Source organism: Vigna unguiculata, chromosome 10 (assembly GCF_037176805.1).
Source record: "Vigna unguiculata cultivar grain cowpea cultivar isolate G323 ecotype 2 chromosome 10, ASM3717680v1, whole genome shotgun sequence".
Taxonomy (NCBI): Eukaryota; Viridiplantae; Streptophyta; class Magnoliopsida; order Fabales; family Fabaceae; genus Vigna; species Vigna unguiculata.
This window is the reverse complement of record NC_140801.1, coordinates 41364411-41382656: the sequence shown is the minus strand read 5'-3', so window position 1 is coordinate 41382656 and position 18246 is coordinate 41364411. Positions and strand designations below refer to the sequence as shown.

The 18246-nt window shown below is 39.1% G+C and overlaps 1 protein-coding gene across 4 annotated transcripts; it reads right to left on the bottom strand.

Moving 5' to 3' along the window:
• Positions 1–12042: 12042 nt before the first annotated feature.
• Positions 12043–17569, bottom strand: LOC114166855 (serine/threonine/tyrosine-protein kinase HT1-like). 4 transcript variants are annotated; one of them, XM_028051727.2, is made up of 8 exons: positions 17276–17569; positions 17073–17166; positions 16668–16893; positions 15460–15592; positions 15074–15269; positions 14007–14131; positions 13306–13464; positions 12043–12538 (listed from the first exon to the last, which is right to left on the bottom strand). In XM_028051727.2, the coding sequence occupies exons 3-8, from the start codon at positions 16877–16879 to the stop codon at positions 12245–12247; spliced, it is 1119 nt and encodes a 372-aa protein (XP_027907528.2). In that variant the 5' UTR covers positions 16880–16893; positions 17073–17166; positions 17276–17569; the 3' UTR covers positions 12043–12244. The 4 variants fall into 4 exon arrangements, with proteins under 4 accessions (XP_027907528.2, XP_027907525.2, XP_027907526.2 ...); XM_028051724.2 differs by having other exon boundaries at positions 16668–17166; XM_028051725.2 differs by lacking the exon at positions 17276–17569 and having other exon boundaries at positions 16970–17269.
• Positions 17570–18246: the final 677 nt, after the last annotated feature.

Genomic DNA, 18246 nt, shown 5'->3' with positions numbered 1-18246 from the left:
GGTGCAACAACTGTGGCAAGGAAGGCCACTTTGGAAAGGACTATCCCAATCTTGCTAGGCCAGCCACATGCCCTCCAGTTCAGACTCCCCATCAGCATCAGAGGAGGGACAAAGGCAACATGCCTCAGGCGACCAGCAGGGTATATGCTATGTCAGGAGCTGAGGCATCAGGCTCAGGTAACTTGGTTATGGGTAGTTGCATGATAGCTGGTACTTCTTGCTGTGTGTTGTATGATTCTGGAGTGACACACTCCTTTGTGTCAAATGCATGTGTGGAGCGGTTGGGTCTGCCGGTGCACGAGCTATAGTGCGAGCTTGCAATGTCTACTCCGACATCGGGTTTGGCCAGGACGTCGTCTTTATGTGCTAGGTGTTCAGTGGAGGTAGAGGGACGTAGGTACAGGGTGAACCTAATATGCCTGCCTCTACAAGAGTTGGAAGTGATCTTAGGAATGGATTGGCTCTCTGCCAATCGCGTTCTTATAGATTGTCGAGAGAAGAAGCTACTTTTTCCCAACACTGAGGAGCATGAGTTGGTATCTTCTCAGAGTGTTATGAAGGAACTCCATGACGGCGCGCGGTGTTACATGATCTTCACACATCTGGAGGTGGAGGGAGGAGAGACGACATTAGTAATACCGGTTGTGCAGGATTTTGACGATGTGTTCCCAGAGAAAGTGTCAGGGTTACCTCCCTGCAGAGGGGTAGAGTTCTCTATCGATCTAGTGCCGGGAACAGGTCCAGTATCGATAGCTCCCTACCACATGGCTCCGGCGGAGTTGGTTGAACTTAAGAAACAGATAGAGGACCTGATGGCAAAACAGTTTATCCGACCCAGCACTTCGCCTTGGGGAGCGCCAATACTGTTAGTGAAGAAGAATGATGGGAGTTCGCGTCTGTGTGTGGACTACAGACAGTTGAACAAAATGACAATCAAGAATAAGTACCCTCTTCTGAGAATTGACGACTTGATGGATCAACTACATGGGTCAGCCGTATTCTCGAAGATTGATCTGCGGTCAGGATACCACGAGATATTGGTGAAGGACGATGATGTACAGAAGACGGCCTTTAGGTCCAGATATGACCACTATGAGTATGTGGTTATGCCACGATCTAGACAGTTGAAGGTGCACGAGAAAAACTACCCTACCCACGATCTGGAGTTGGCGGCTGTAGTGTTCGCTCTTAAGACATGGAGACACTATTTGTATGGCTCTCAGTTTCAGGTATTTAGTGATCATAAAAGCCTGAAATATCTGTTCGATCAGAAGGAGCTAAATATGAGGCAGCGGCCCTGGATGGAATATCTCAAGGATTACGATTTTGAGTTGCTTTACCACCCTGGTAAAGCTAATGTGGTTGCGGATGCCTTGAGTCGGAAACGGATGCACATCTCAGCTATGATGGTGAAGGAGTTGGAGTTAATTGAGAAGCTCCGGGATATGAATCTGGGTATGCAGTTGAGTGAGGATTGCATCGAATGTGGAATGCTTACACTGACTAGTGATGTACTGGGAGTTATTAGGGATCGACAGAAGGAGGATGCTGAGTTACAGCAATTTGTGAGTTGGATAGGGACTGAGAAGGGGAAAGACTACCGGATTGGGACAGATGGTATTCTGAGGTTCAGAGATCGAATCTGTGTGCCTGGGGAGTGGAGGTTGAGGAAGCAGATTCTAGAGGAGGGCCATAAAAGCCGTCTTAGCATACATCCAGGTATGACTAAGATGTATCACGACCTGAAACAGTCCTTCTGGTGGAACGGGATGAAGACCGACATTGCTGACTTTGTGGCATCATGTTTGGTATACCAGAAGGCCAAGATTGAACACCAGCGACCAGGGGGTACACTTGAGTCATTGGACATTCCTCAGTGGAAATGGGATAGTATTGCCATGGACTTCGTTACTCACTTGCCGAAGTCTGTGAAGGGGCACGACTCAATCTGGGTAATAGTGGACAGATTGACAAAGTGTGCTCATTTCCTTGCTATTAATCAGAAATGGTCAATGGACAGATTGGCGGAGTTGTATGTGAGAGAAGTGGTCAGATTACATGGTGTGCCGGCCAATATAGTGTCAGATAGAGACCCGAGATTTACATCTCGTTTCTGGCAGTCATTGCAGGCAGCGTTGGGAACTCAGTTGAGGATGAGTTCTGCATATCATCCTCAAACTGATGGTCAGTCGGAGCGTACCATCCAGTCTTTGGAGGATCTGTTGAGGGCTTGCGTATTAGACCATATGGGTAGTTGGAGTGAGATGCTTCCTTTAGTGGAGTTCACATACAACAACAGTTATCACGCCAGCATCGGTATGGCTCCGTATGAGGCATTGTATGGGCGGCGGTGTAGGACGCCACTGTGTTGGAACCAGGATGGGGAATCATTGGTGTTGGGTCCTGAGTTTTTACAGCAAACCTCTGAGAAGGTTAGGGCAATCCAGGAGAGAATGAGGGCTACACAGAGCCGACAAAAGTCCTATGCAGACAAGAGGAGACGACCTCTAGAGTTCGAGGCTGGGGATCATGTATTCCTCAGGGTAACGCCGACAGCTGGTATTGGGAGGGCCATCAAATCAAGGAAGCTAACTCCGAGATTTGTTGGGCCCTATCAGATTCTGAGGAGAATTGGAGTTGCAGCGTATGAGATCGCCCTACCACCACACCTGACGAATCTGCATAATGTGTTCCACGTTTCTCAGTTGAGGAAATATGTTACATCCGTCACACATACTAGAGTCGGATGATATTCAGATTCGGGAGGATTTGACGGTGAGCACTAGGCCAGTGCGAATTCTGGACTCACAGGTGAAACAGCTGCGGGGGAAGGAGATTAAAACTGTGAAGGTGTTGTGGGATGAGACTACCCAGGAGATGACCTGGGAGATGGAGGATCGCATGAAGCAATCTTATCCGTACTTATTCCCTGGTAAGTTTTATTTTCGAGGACGAAAATCTTAAAAAGGGGGGTGTAATGTAAGATCCGGGAAAATTAAATAGTTATTTAATTAATTATTTAATTAGGACGGATAATGAGAATATTTAAAGCAATAAATGTGAGGAGCTATGACGTGGAAAAGTACTAGCTCATGTGGTTGAGAGTACTTTATTGTGTGTGAGGACTTGGGTTCGAGTCCTATGTGTGCTACTTGGATGTTATTTAAATTATGTGTTTTTGTGTGATTAAATATTGAACTCGTATGGATCATAATAAACTCTTAAAATTGTAGGATTTAGCATGAAACATGTATTGGTTGAGTGGTCTGGCCTTGGTTGGTATATGCATGAGTGTGGGTTCAAACCTTGGTGAGAACTAAATTACTTTTCTTTTTGCCAAATTTTCTGGTGCATGAATGTGGAAGGGTTGGAAACCTAGCAGCCAAGAGGGAGGCAACTTAAGGGATGGAAAACAGAGGGTGATTAAACAAACTGGTTAACTTTGTATCAATTTTAATTAAAAATTCGTATAAGCCACTAAATGAGTAATTAAGGGAGAGAGATAGTGAGAGCAAGGGTTAAAAGAGAGGAAATAACACTTAGGGTTCGTGGTACACATAAGCAGAGGTCTTTCTGAGAATTGGGACTAATAAAGTAAGGTATTGGGGCTGAAAAACGCAAAAGAGGGAGTGAGAAGCAAAGCTAGAGGGGTTTTGGTGAAGGGATAAGCGCACTTATTCGAATTTGGGCAAGAATCCAGGTAAGGGGAGTTGCTTTCGATGTTTTTAGATACATACACATTGTTTTATGTTTTTGTGATCGAAATTATATGCATTTCATCTGTTCTATGTACTGTTCGATTGGGTTTCTGGGTTTTTCCCAGAAACCGCCTGGCGGTTTGATCCCTACCGCCAGGCGGCTCATCAGGGATGAGCGCGTGTTCTTGTTTTGGTTTGAGTCGCCTGGCGGCGACGAGTTCCTGCCTGGCGGCGCGACCTGATTGTGTGCTATTTTGATGGCGTGGATGCTAAATTGGAATAATGTAATTAACTGTTGAGTGTCAAATGATTGTATAAGATGGTGTGGTGGATTATTGTTATATACTTCTTGGGGAAATACTTGTGATTATATTGGGGTTTTGTACATGGAATTGTTGGGTGAATTAGGAATTGACTGGAATCGAGGAATTGTGTTAATTATAATATTGTTGAGTTTAGACGCTGGAAAGGTTGGAACTGAACGTGTAGTGGTCATCTGGGAAGGAGGGAAATAGAATATATTTGTGGGAAGTGCAGAAACGCATACAGGGGGTCTGATTCTGGTGTGCCGCCTGGCGGGGCTGTTCCATCCGCCAGGCGATGACGTGGGCTGGAGGCTGTTTTCGTGAGTTCTTGGTGATGGGATTGAGAGTGAGGATTTGGAGTAGGTGAGGGTATTGATAATTGGGCAACCTAGAAAATAGGGGAATAAAATACTGTGAGGATTAATTAAAGGGATGGTAAAGAGTAGATGTAAACTAATCATGGTGTTGGAGTGGTACATAAGGAAGGAAAGGGAGAGGGGAAAATTGTGATGACTAGAACAGGCTTCTGAAAACGTGGAAATTGTGAAATTATGACTATCTAAGGTTGATTAGGATTAACAGATTTTAGTTAAGGATTGGGGTAGTATACTCAATAGTGGTGATAAATTGGTTAAGTTATATTGCATGAGGGGTTCTGAGAAAAAGATTCTAAGTCAGATGAGAGTGAAGGATGACTTAAAAAGTGGGGTATAATTTGGAATGTAATTGAGGCTATTAAATTGTGGACTGTGTTATTAAATGAGGGGATTGATCGGGGTGAGGTACCTGTAATTGTTTACTTATGATAGTTGTAGGTTCGCCTATGTGAGGGTTGAGATTGGGGTTCTTCTGCGATCTATGGAAGGGAGCTAAAAGGGTAAACTGGATTAACTGGAGTGTCATAAACCAGAAAGGGGTTGTTCTGGTATGGCGCCTGGCGGCCTACTGATAGCGGCCAGGCGATAGCCTTAGAGTGAGAGGGTCTGCACTGAGCAGGCGCCTGGCGGCACGGTGTGCTCCGCCAGGCGGTGACGAGAAACCAGTGGGGTCTGGGAGCACGCTGGCGCCTAGCGGGAGGTGAATACCGCCAGGCGGTCTGGAGCGATTTCGCCTGGCGGCGTGTGGGCTGGGCCAGGCGGAAACGCTGTTGTTCTGTGTATTGTGGTGTGCTGTTTTTAACTAAAACTGATGCTTTGCTTGGATCGGGAGATGCTGTGCCATGAGCGGGTAGGTTCATGGATGGTGTGACATGTGATGATATGAGCGGGGAGGTTCATATCAAGTTACTCTCACGTGGGGATACGAGCGGGGAGGTTCGTATGTTCCGTGCTCACGTTGAGAGATGCCACGTGCGGGGAGGTACGGGGGCTGGTGGATCACATGTGTTGGACTACGGGCGGGTAGGTCCGTAGAGCAGGACTACGAGCGGGGAGGTTCGTAGAGGTAGGACCACGAGCGGGCAGGTTCGTGTGAGCATCAGATTCCCGAGTCCAAGGCTAACCAATTGTATGACTTGAAGACTGTTAAGTCTTGGGGTTAGGGTCTTGGCCAAGATTTATAGATAATGATTAAGATGGGTAAATGATCTATCCTGTGATTACATGCTTATTATTTTATTTTCTCAGCTCACCCTTTCTGTTTGTGTGTGGCGATGATCGTGTAATTCGTTACACGGGAGCAGATGTTGATACAGGTGGTGCTGAGGATGCTCAGATGGCGGAGTGAGGGCTAGCATGGGAGTAGTGCTAGGGTTTTACATAAATTGTAATGTATGTTTTAAATGCAAATTTTGGAAACTTGTAATGAATTATGAATTAGTTATGAGTTTTGGCGCGCTAACTTAATGAAATAAAATTTTCCCGCGTTGGGATTTTTATCGAGATGATTATTTAATGAAATTATTTATTTTTAAGTAATATTCCCTAGGGATGTTACAGTTCATGGACTACATGAACAGGATCTTCTGGCCTTTCCTAGATAAGTTTATCGTAGTCTTCATAGACGACATCCTTATCTATTCTAGAACTCAGGAGGAGCATGCAGAACACCTGAGGTTGGTTCTTGATGTATTGAGAGAGAAGCAACTTTATGCCAAGTTATCCAAGTGTGAGTTCTGGATGGATGAAGTTCAGTTTTTGGGATACGTGATATCGGCGCAGGGTATTTCAGTAGATCCAGCGAAGGTCGAGACAGTGGTTAAGTGGGAGAGTCCTAAGTCAGCCACAGAAATCAGGAGCTTTGTGGGGTTAGCGGGCTACTATAGGAGATTTATAGAGGGATTCTCCAAGGTAGTGGCACCTTTGACGTTGCTTACTCGGAAGGACCAACCTTTCACTTGGACGGATAAGTGTGGAAAGAGTTTTCAGGAGCTTAAACGGAGGTTGACTAGTGCCCCCATATTAGTAATTACGGACGTTAGGACCCCGTTTGAGGTCTACTGCGACACGTCTCATCTCGGGCTGGGTTGTGTCTTGATGCAAGAAAAGAAGACAGTGGCGTATGCTTCAAGACAACTTAAGGTGCATGAGCGTAATTATCCCACTCACGACCTAGAGTTGGCAGCGATAGTCTTTGCCTTGAAGATTTGGAGGCATTATCTTTATGGCGCTCAGTTTCGTGTGTTCAGCGACTACAAAAGTTTAAAGTACTTGTTTGACCAGAAGGAATTGAACATAAGGCAGAGGAGGTGGATGGAGTTCTTGAAAGATTATGACTTCGAGCTCCTATATCATCCGGGGAAGGCAAACATGGTAGCAGATACCCTGAGTAGGAAGACTATACATACCGCACATCTCATGATTAAGGAGGTGGAACTACTGGAGAAGTTCAGAGACATGAGGATACATGTGGAGTTGGGGTCCGAGTCCATCAGGTGTAGTACCCTTACTATATCCAGTGACTTCTTGAGCTTAGTGAAAGAGAGGCAGTTATTAGATGCCAGCCTGAACAGAGTCAGAGAGCAGCTTGGGTCAGATGAGACTAGAGATTTCACCTTGGGTAATGATGATATCTTGAGGTTCCAGGGCAGTATCTGTGTACCAAATGATGCGGAGGTAAAGAAGTTGATTCTTGAGGAAGGACATAAGAGTCGTCTTAGTCTGCATCCTGGCATGACTAAGATGTACCAGGACCTCAAGGAAACTTTCTGGTGGCAAAGGATGTGGCTCAGTTCGTATCAACATGTTTAACTTGTCAGAAGGCGAAAGTGGAGCACCAGAGGCCCGGTGGGAATCTACAGTCCTTGGAAATACCAGTGTGGAAATGGGACAGCATCTCCATGGATTTTGTAACCCATTTGCCACAGACTTTTAGAGGACATGACACCATCTGGGTGATAGTGGATCGATTGACCAAGAGTGCCCACTTCTTGGCAATGAACTTGAGGATGCCCATGACCAAGTTGGCACAACTGTACGTTAAGGAGAACGTGAGATTGCATGGAGTACCTTCGAGCATAGTCTCCGACAGAGACCCACGGTTTACATCCCGGTTCTAGCAAACCTTACAAAAGACATTGGGGACCAAGTTGACTATGAGCTCAGCCTACCACCCCCAGACTGATGGTCAGTCGGGGAGGACCATCCAGTCACTTGAGGACTTACTGCAGACGTGCATACTAGACCACCTGGGAGCTTGGGATGAGGTATTGCCTTTAATAGAGTTCACCTACAATAACAGTTTTCATGCAAGCATTGACATGGCGCCATACGAGGCTCTTTATGGCAGGAGGTGTAGAACTCCTCTCTGTTGGTATCAAGATGGAGAAGCGGTATTAGTTGGACCATAACTGTTAGAGCAGACCACTGAGAAAGTGAGGAAGGTGAGGAACAGAATGCATGCCTCTCAAAGTAGGCAGAAGACCTATGCAGACTGTAGGAGGAGGCCCTTGGAGTTCGCAGCCGGCAATCATGTTTCTTGAGGGTTACCCGAACCACTGGCGTGGGAAGGGCTCTCCGCTCAAAGAAGTTTTCCCCTAAATTCCTTGGTCCATATCAGATCATGAGGAGGATTGGACTAGTGGCTTATGAGATAGCCTTACCCCCGCAGTTGGCGAACCTTCATCCAGTGTTTCATGTCTCACAGTTGAGGAAGTACGTGTTTGACCCGGCGCATGTGTTGGAAGCCGAAGATATACAGATCAGGGAAGACCTCACAGTGGAAGTCCCACCCGTCGCTCTAGAGGATAGCAAAGTTGAGGAGCGCCGAGGAAACGAAGTCCGCCTGGTTAAAGTCATCTGGGATCAAAGAACGGGCGACTTGACTTGGGAGTTAGAGGAGGACATGAGGAAATCACACCCGTACCTTTTTACCTGGTAAGTTTCATTTTTGAGGTCAAAAATTTTTGTTGTTGGAGGGAATGTAAGGCCCAATTATTTTCTGCCCATTTTATTTTAGAGGTTGTCCAATCTTTTGAGCCTGAATGGGGTTGGCCCAATTCAAAATCTGACCTAAGGTACCCCAAAACCCTAACTAGTAACCACTCTTCGTAAAACAGATCCCTCACATCTCTTAGAGCAGCTGTCGTCATCCTCTGCTAGGGTTTGGGAGTCGTCATAGCTTTAGCAAGCTCATCCTCATTCTTCCGTTCCGCGTAAGTTCCTCCTAACTCAGACTCTATGTTCTTTTGTTTTTCTGTATGTTCTCAGTTAGAGCCTCCTAATGAGCTCATTTTCAGAACCTGTCCACTGTTTTTCAGCTCACAAAGCTGTCCCGTGAGCTATTGTTCTTCACTATTCGAGTGTCAAAGCTTTAGCTAGTCAAGGTACGGGAAGTTAGGGTTTAAGTTTAAGTTGTTTGTTTTCTGCCGTTTCTTGAGCTTGCGAAATGTTTGTATGGATTAATCGTTGTTCTGGATGCCTGAAATGTTTGGTGTGTTTTTATTGGGTTGAATGACACATCTGTTGCAGGTGAGACCAGGGCGGGAACTGGTAATCTCGCCCAGGCGAGTCAGACTCGCCTAGGCGAGTCTGGCGGAGGCTCGCCCAAACCATTTTCGCGGAAGGTCGCCTAGGCGACCTGCTCATTATTTTGAGCGAGCGAACCACTCGCCCAGGCGAGAGGGGTCTCGCCTAAGCGAGATCCTGCAGTGGTTCCTGTTTCCTGTTTCGAGCCCTCGCCTAGGCGAAGAGGGACTCGCCTGAGTGAGGCCCTTCAGCCTGAGCGAGGGGCTGGGCGAGACAGTATGTGGTTTGGTTGCTTAGTTGCCCTTGGATGAGTGGTAATTTCTTGGGTATGCTTGTTATGTTGAGATATATGTATATATATATATATATGTATATACATATATATATATACATATATATATACATATATATATACATATATGTATATATATATATATGTATATATATATATACATATATGTATATATATACATATATGTATATACATATATGTATATATATATATACATATATGTATATATATATATATATATATATATGATGGATTGTCATGTATGTGTGACATAATTCTTGAATGGAATGACGGATATTGTGGAAGTTCGGCATGTGAAATTAATAATTGAGTTGGAACTTATGGGACATGATATTGATATGAGATGAGGCCCTATACTCATGGGGTGGTGATGATCAATGGTATGGATTCAACTTGTGATACGAATGAGGTGTTATTTTTCAGAGGTTGACATGGAATTGTGAGCATGATTGGTAGTCTCCGTGTCAGTGTGTAATTTCCTTGGAGTCTCTAGGTGAGACTTCCAGGGTTGCGCTTCAGTGGTCAGGATGTAATTCCATGGCCCCTGATAGTGGGTGTCCATGGTGGTGCCCCATCTGTATAACTAGGTAAGGATTCAAGGTAAGGATTGCATCCTAACACTCTAAGGAGTCGGTTAGTCTCACTTAGAGCGGACTGACTCCTGTGGTGAGAGTAGTAGGAGGCCTGAAATTCATTAAGGGCTAACCTTGTGGTGAGGGAAAATTGATTCATTGAAACACTTGTAACACATAGCTCGGGGGTGAGCAGAGGTATCCACCACAAGTGCAAGCATCCGCTGAATCCGACCAGGTTATATTTATCCGGATGAGTCGAGTCGTGTCTTAGTGTATTGCCTAAGAAGTCATAGCATGCTTGGTTAGTATGTGTGTATGAGATGGTGAACATGTATTTTAATTGTATGGATGAAATCTTTATACTCTGGCTTACCCTACTTTTATTGTGGTGTGTTCTGTTGTGTGGTACTCTCTCTTGCGATGATCATCAATTTGTTGGTGTGAGCAGATGCGAGGAACACCCGCGGGCAACAGGGAGGTGATGGTTTCCGCGGCATAATCTGCATGGACTGGTTTTAGTTTCTTTATTGGACTTCTCTTTAGGGTTAAGGCCCATGTACTTGTTTGTTCTTTGATTAACATACATTTCCTTGTAAACTTGTTAACCGGTTTTCTTTTGGGCATCGTGGTGTGCCTAGGTTTTTAAGGAGTTGGGTTTTGAACTCCAGGACTACGCTTTTACGTTATCTTTTGTGACGCTTCCTTCAATTTCGTATATTAAATTAAATGGGGTATTACAAATATTGTCACATAATATTTATTACAAAAATTTAGTGTTTTTAACAAAAATTATTTAAAATTTTGTTGAAATTATAAAATACAATATAATAAATAATTAAAATATATAAAATTATAAAAAAAAATACATGTAACTATAAAATTATATAATTATAAGTTAAAAAAACAAAAAATAACAGATTAATAATTTATAAAGTTATAAAATATATAATTTCATAATTACAAAATTATAAAATATATATTTTAAAATTATAAAATTAGATAATTATTAAACTATAAAATTATAATATTATGAAATTATAAAATCATCAAATTATAGATCTTTAAACTTTTTATTTTTATAATATTATAATTTTATATTTTTCATAAGTTTATTATAGTTATATGTTTTATATTTTGTTTTTTATAATTAATTAAATTTGAATCAATTTTCATTAGCTGTAGTAAATCTTTGAAAAGTATCTCATCGTCATATTTCCATTTTGTAATAAAATATTATTTTATGACAATAATACATAATAATTAACATGTCACATAATTAACGGATATAATTAGATGGACTTAATTAAAAATTTTAAAATTTGAAAAATTCAATAAACTAAAAGATTAATAAAAATTTAATTGAAAATTTTCAAATTTAGTAAAAATTTAAAACATAATTAAACTTTAATAAACTTTTATGTTTTCATTCCTTAAACATATTTCTAATTTTGAATTTAGTTTGAGTTAACCAACTCAAAAAAATCTCTATCATTTTTAATTGCTTCTATTTTTCGCATGCATGTTATATATATATATATATATATATATATATATATATATATATATATATATATATATATATCGTCTTTCAATATATTTTAGTCTTTATTTTCAAATTGAATATCAACAACGTTTTACAAATTATTAGAAGTTAAAAGTAATCATATATCATAAAATAAATATGTTTATTGTAAATCCAAAGTTTCATGTATAGTTTAAACATATCTATTCAAAATTTTAAATATAATGTAATTTATGTATTAAAAAAATTTAAAACTTATAAACATCAATTACAAAAAAGGAACACTAATTATATAATATACTAAAATAGTGATTACATTTTAAATCATCCACTCATTAAAATTGGCAACCGAAGTTTGAAACCACAAACTCCACAAAATATTAGCTCAAAAATTTCAGAGTCTCACATTTAACATCAACACACGTCAAAAGAGAATGAAAATTTTCTAGTTAAAGGGGAAAATGCAAAAACAAACTAGTGTTTTTTTATCCTGTTGTATACTTAACAAACCAGTAACATCAGATCAAAGAAGCAATGTGCATCATCATAACAATAATAACAGAACTTTCAAAATTGACATTCATTCAATGAACATAAACAAATTATTAAACACTCCTTGGATACAACTACTACACAATGTGTTGCTTCACTGTGATTAAAACCATGTCTTAGAAAGGAGGCAAAAATCTAATCCAACTTGTTCTTAAACAAAAAGATCAACTGCATAATATAAACAAACCTTTATTTTTCCTTACTCTTTCAAAAGTTTATCATCATATTCTACACTTCTGTTGGACATGTTACATCCCTGTAGTTGTCACCCTAGATATAATTACTTGTAAATGCATTAAACTGTATAAAGTACTGTGAGAAGAACTCTTTTATCTACAGCAAAAGGAGGGTTCTCCAAATTTACAACTCATACTATCAGCTTTTGGTTCTCTTTGAAGAAAAAAGGTGGCGAATAAAAGAAAACTTAACTTTATTTCGCGTAGAAAAGTCAGTTATGGTGCCATTACTTGTCACGGCCTCGGGTTCGTCGTCCACTTCAGGTTGTGTTTGTGCTGAAAATGGTGGTGGTTGGAGAGTGAGGATGAACTTATTGAGCATGCGGATAATCTGACTGAAGCTTGGTCTCATGTTAGGATCTTCAACCCAGCATGATTGAATTACGAAGGCAAGATCAGGAGATATGTCTTCAGGAAGGTTAGGCCTCTCTTGCTGCAATCTCAAATGAAAACCATGTTATGCTTAGCAAGAAATTCAATGCCATATGAATCCTAAGGTGAGTCACAAAAAAAGAGAGGATATTTTTATATAAATATGGACAATGAAAGAACAAATTTTGATGATTTTGTGCAAAAAATATGGCTATCTTTTCCATCTTGATGAATATCTTGTCAATATTTACATTTGGGTAATTCTTGTCACAAATATTAGGATTAAGTGTTTTTTTTTTTTTTTGTTTCTAAACTATAACGTGATTTTAGTTTTCATCCCTATCTTAAACTCTGATTTTGTTAGGTTCTCATATTTAAGAAATACATGGACGCAGTCCTTTTCGTCCAATGGTGTTAACTATTTTTTAGTGTATCAAACGGTGAATCACATTGGCGTTGACAGGAAGGGAACTTGTGGACTGCATCTAACGTAATTTGTCATTTGTCATGTCAAAAAACAGTTAACACCCTTAAGACGAAAAAAACTTCATTCATGCATTTCTTAAATATGAGGTCCTAACATGATCAAGGTTTGAGATAGAGATGAAAACTAAAATCTCATTATAGTTTAGGAACCAAAGACATACTTAACTCTAAATATTACTCCAAGCTTTTCAACTTCAAAGCATAAATTACACAAGTTACATTGAGGAAAAATCCATTGCAGTTATCCAAATATCACAAGAGAGAAATCCCTGTACAAGCATTTGTAATTTGCATAACATGATAACCAGTTATGGATGACCAATCTTCTGCCAATTTTAATACCTTAAATGCAGCAGCATAAGCAGCCTGTAAATTGGACATTCCTTCAAAAGGCATGCGATTTGTTAGTAGCTCCCACAAAACAATTCCAAAGCTGTAGACATCAACCTTATTGTTGTAATGCTTTTTCTCCCCTTGACGCAATGTCACTGTACTGTACAACTGGAAAAACACAAGCAATCATAAAAAATATCTTCACAAAAAATATGCATAAAGGTCAGTGTTTACAACTATAATGACAGTGGAATGGAACTTTACTCAACTAAAAAAATGAAACAACTATAATCCCCCTACAGGTTACTGCCAACATCCACCATGATGATTCACTGTAGCGATTAGACAGAATCCAGGAAGAAATACATGAACTCTATCAGATGAAAACTGATAAACAGCTTTGTTTATCGTGCTTGAAAACCCCAACAAATCTAATCTCAAATACTGCTTGTGTATTGCCACTGTCTAGAGCACAGCGTATTAGTTCAGGACTCTACAACCTGATGAGTGTTCATTTCAAGTGAGTCTGCCACTCATCTATCTTATATCACATTAGTATATAATGAAGTATCATTTTCACTGATAGTGATGACAAAATAAGATAATGAGCACCAAATAAGTACTAGCTTTTCTGAACACTTCAGTGAATTTTTTTTCATTAATTGCCAGCAGAATGAATGATAAAATCTTGTTCATAAGGCACAACGCACCTCAGGCGCCATCCAACGGTAAGTTCCAGTTTCTGCAGTCATCATTTCAGTTACAGATTCTTCTCTTGCCAAGCCAAAATCAGCAAGTTTAACTGACTTCTGGTTTTCCGTGAGCAGCAGATTGTCTAAATGGTACCAATTTGAAAACAATAGTTCAAGTGAGTCAGACTATGAATACTAGAAATTATCAATATAAATCTATATTTCCAACTTAATCATTAATGTCAAAAATTACAATGATTAGCTATCATAAAAGCAAAATTTTCAATCCAGAAATACAAGGTGCTCTACCCTAAGTCAGAGGGAGCAAGTCAAGTGGTGTATTTGTACATTCTTAACTATACACAAGTCTATCATAGAGCAGAGACGAGTGGGCTCAAATATAAAAGATTAGGGAGCAAATCATTTTCTTTTCAGATATTTAGCAATATTTTTAACAACACCAAGGGTTGCACCTGCATACCCTGGTGTACACATAGGTCCGCCTTCCTCTTTATGATTTCTAGAGAGAGAGTCATAGGAGGGCCTTAAAGAAGCTCAAAAGAAAGAAGATTAAGTGGTTAAAGGATTTTATAGGCTAAAGTCAAAATATTATTTAGTTTATATTGTAATTCCTTCCTGTTAGATCACACTTGTAGAGTCATCTTATCATTTACTTGTTGGTATTTTTTAGGCTATATAAGTGTATTCTTTTTATCTATCAATCATCAATGAAGAATATGAATGCTTCTCTTATAGCTTCTCTTTAGCTTTAATGGTAGCTTTTAGGTATTTTACAGTAGCTTAGATTTAGCTTCCAATAAGATAGAAAAAAAGTTTCACAAAAAATTATAATCATGAAAGAAATTTGGCAACTGAAAATAGCATTACAGAACAGAAGCTGCAACTAGATAAAATTATGGGGCAAACTGCCAGCACCATAAGAAATAACAATTTTAAGGTACCAGAGCTCCCAAATCACATTCTAACTTCTCAATAAGAAAGAAATTTTCTTTTGTTCCTTCAATGATATATATGACAATTTCCCAGTACCAAGAGTAAAATGTTTTAAATTAAAGGGTACCTACCAGGCTTCAGATCTCTATGTATGATTCCATTGGCATGTAACCAATCCATGGCCAGAGCAATATCAAGAGCAAACTTTATAGCCACATAAAGCTCTAATTGTTTAGGGCGTATGGCGATCAGATATCTTCGCAGTGACAACCCAGGTAACATCTCTGTAACAATCACCATCAGAGGATCTTTACAAGCTCCAATAAACTGGAAGAAACAAATCAATGCATTATCTTCAGAATCTATTAGTTCTACAGTAGCATAAAGATCAAAAGACCATAATATACACTTTACACTATACATAGACAAGTCTTCTGTGAAACAAATGATACAAAGCAGAATCAGATATAGCATTTGCAGATATGCTGATATATCCCCTACAAAGCACACTACTGACCTTAACAAGATTCTCATGGTGGACACGAGACATCATATTAACTTCCCGAGCAAAACGATTCTCCAATGAAACTCTTTCTTCTAAAGTGCTCCCACGATGCAGAACTTTGATAGCAACAATCCGTTCTCTGTACCTGGAAAATTATTAACCTACACCTACATAAACCAGCACTCCAGCTGCCAGCAAACCACTTGAAGTATACACATAATTGTACAGTTGAATCCACCATACCATAGCAATATTGTCTTTTTCTAATGCATCCACAATTAATGACATTGGAATAAAAGTCAAATTAAGACTTGGAAGCTCTTCATCAAAATCTCCATCTTTATATGGAAACTTCACACGTGTTGGGAAAACCGTTACAAAACTAGAAATCACGTCAATTATACTACAGAATGTGGAAGCTATAACTACTTCCTTCTCATTAGATGTGGAAAACCATATCTGGAGGTGAGACCAAAATGCATTTTTTGTCTTAAACCATAGTAAACATTTACTTTTAAGTAATATCCACCATCCGAACACAATTCTAGTAGATATTACAGTAGTGTTATGATTGAGTCTTAGCTTAGCTGATTGCAGGTTAATACACAACTGCACATAATTCCAGTAGATAGTACCATCTGTGTAGCACGGATACGAACACAGATACAACACCAACACTTCGACATGTGTAGTCTCCATAACATAGGTCATGGGAACACATATCTATATATTAAATTATTACGTATTTACATATTCAAAATCATCTATAAAGTTAAATATAATAATCTAAATACATGGTTACCAAATATAAAAATAAATCTAATCTATCTAAATCTAACATCAAAAAGAAAAAATATAATAATCATATTCTTTATTTCTATAATCATAATAGAAATTTACGTCATGAATTTATAAATCTTTTATAAAATTACTGTATTTTAAAGTGTTCACCAATACGTACCGTATACGTGTGTCGGTGTCCGATACATGACACACCATACATCTATGATTGATAGAGAATTAGCTTAGCTAATTGAAGGTTAATACACAATAGTCACACTACTGCTGGGTCTTACATGTAAGAAAAAATATCACCTTTAACTGGTCTTCTGACCAATTGTTCACAATAATTGACAAACTCAGAATAATCAATAAAGGGAAAAAAAGTTACTACAAAAAATTGAAAAATTTAGGCAGGCAATACATTTTGCCACACTGACCTTCCTTCATAAACTCTCCCATGAGCTCCCTCGCCAATTTTTGACCCAATAAACAATAGCTTGGGGTCAATCAGAAGACTTTCATCAATTGTTAGCGGTTCATCTTCTATTGAACCAATGCTTTGCCTCACTGATTTTGATTTCAATCCAACAGAACTGTTCTCATATTCCTTCTCTTCTATTTCCCCTTTCTTCCTTTCTCTGCAACTCATGCTGCAACCTTAAACTATAACCAAGCCCCTCATTTCAATACATACCAAGAATAAGAAACAAAGACTCTTTAAATCCAACAACAAACCCACCTCCCCTGAATCATCGTTCCAACATAAACACACCTCCAAAGTAAATGGAAAATATAAATAAACAGAATTCCTCTAACAGCTCAATGATCCACTGCCACCCCACCTCAAAAAAATAGTAAAAACCGAATCTTTCTCATAGGTTGTGTTCACCCATGTAGCACGTTCCCCCTCTTTCAAACCTTTGCTTCAATGAGAAGCTGGCCAGCGTTTGAAGTTCATCCAAAGAAACCCATCAAATAAAAATTAAAAATTCACACAAAAAATTATGTTGAATGAAAAAAAAAAAAAAAAGAGAAAGTAACTTACAACAGACGAAAAAAAAAATCTGAGAAAATTCACATACAGCCAACAAAATCCCTCCAAGTTTAAGTTCTAAAACTCTCTCAAAAAAACACCCCAAGTAGCTGAAAGTGAAGAGTAAGTGAGAATATTCGAGTTCACTTTCTCTCTCTAAAAAGGGGTGGTTTTGGTCCTGAGTCTTCTCTCTCTACCCCCAAGTTGGAAGTGGGAAGAAGACATGTTGGTTCCGACGAGAGAGGGTTGAAAGTGTATCCAAAAATGTAGTGTTCGGTGACAGGTGATGTTTGGGAAGACGAAAAAACCAAACGTGAAATGAAAAATGTGATAAATAATGAGGCATTGTCGTATGAAAGAAAAACACGTGGATTTGGGAAAACGATGTTGCCGATGTGGACGTTATTAGTGGAATCAGTGTGGACAGATATCACCGTTACGCCGGCTCGGCTTACTCGGCTCCCCGCTTCTTATCCATAGCATTTTGCCACGTGCACCTTTTACATTTCACTCTTCTAGAAACTTGGACTACACTTTTTAAATATTTTCATTTGATAATTGTTATTCGTCTCAACGGGCGTTTCAAACTCCCTTCCCTATAGTTATAGCTTAACTTAAAATAATTCAAATGGGCGGTTTTCAAATTTTAGATACAATATTAGCTTATATTTTAAATTTATTTTCAAATTAATTATATTAACTCAATAAAAGTAAAATATTTGTTCAAAATATTTTTATTTTAGTATAACCGTCTTAAAAAAAAATCATATATGTTGTTTTATTTATTACAAGTATAGTAAAACAGAGGTAACTTTCTCGTTTACCACTATTATATTTTCTCAATCCAAAGTAACTGTATATTTGAACATGCATTATTTAGAAAAATGTAAATATATAACACTATAATTTATAATTATTAAAATTATTTATTAAAATAGGAAATATTTATAAGTTCAATTTTAATTATTAATTATAATAAAATA

Excerpts from the sequence above, each read along its gene's own strand:
- LOC114166855 (XM_028051724.2), bottom strand. The coding sequence starts at position 16,879 with ATGAGTTGCAGAGAAAGGAAGAAAGGGGAAATAGAAGAGAAGGAATAT. Across the intron at positions 15,270-15,459 it reads ACCATGAGAATCTTGTTAAG|TTTATTGGAGCTTGTAAAGA; the intron begins GTCAGTAGTGTG and ends TGTTTCTTCCAG. Across the intron at positions 13,465-14,006 it reads ACCGTTGGATGGCGCCTGAG|TTGTACAGTACAGTGACATT; the intron begins GTGCGTTGTGCC and ends GTGTTTTTCCAG.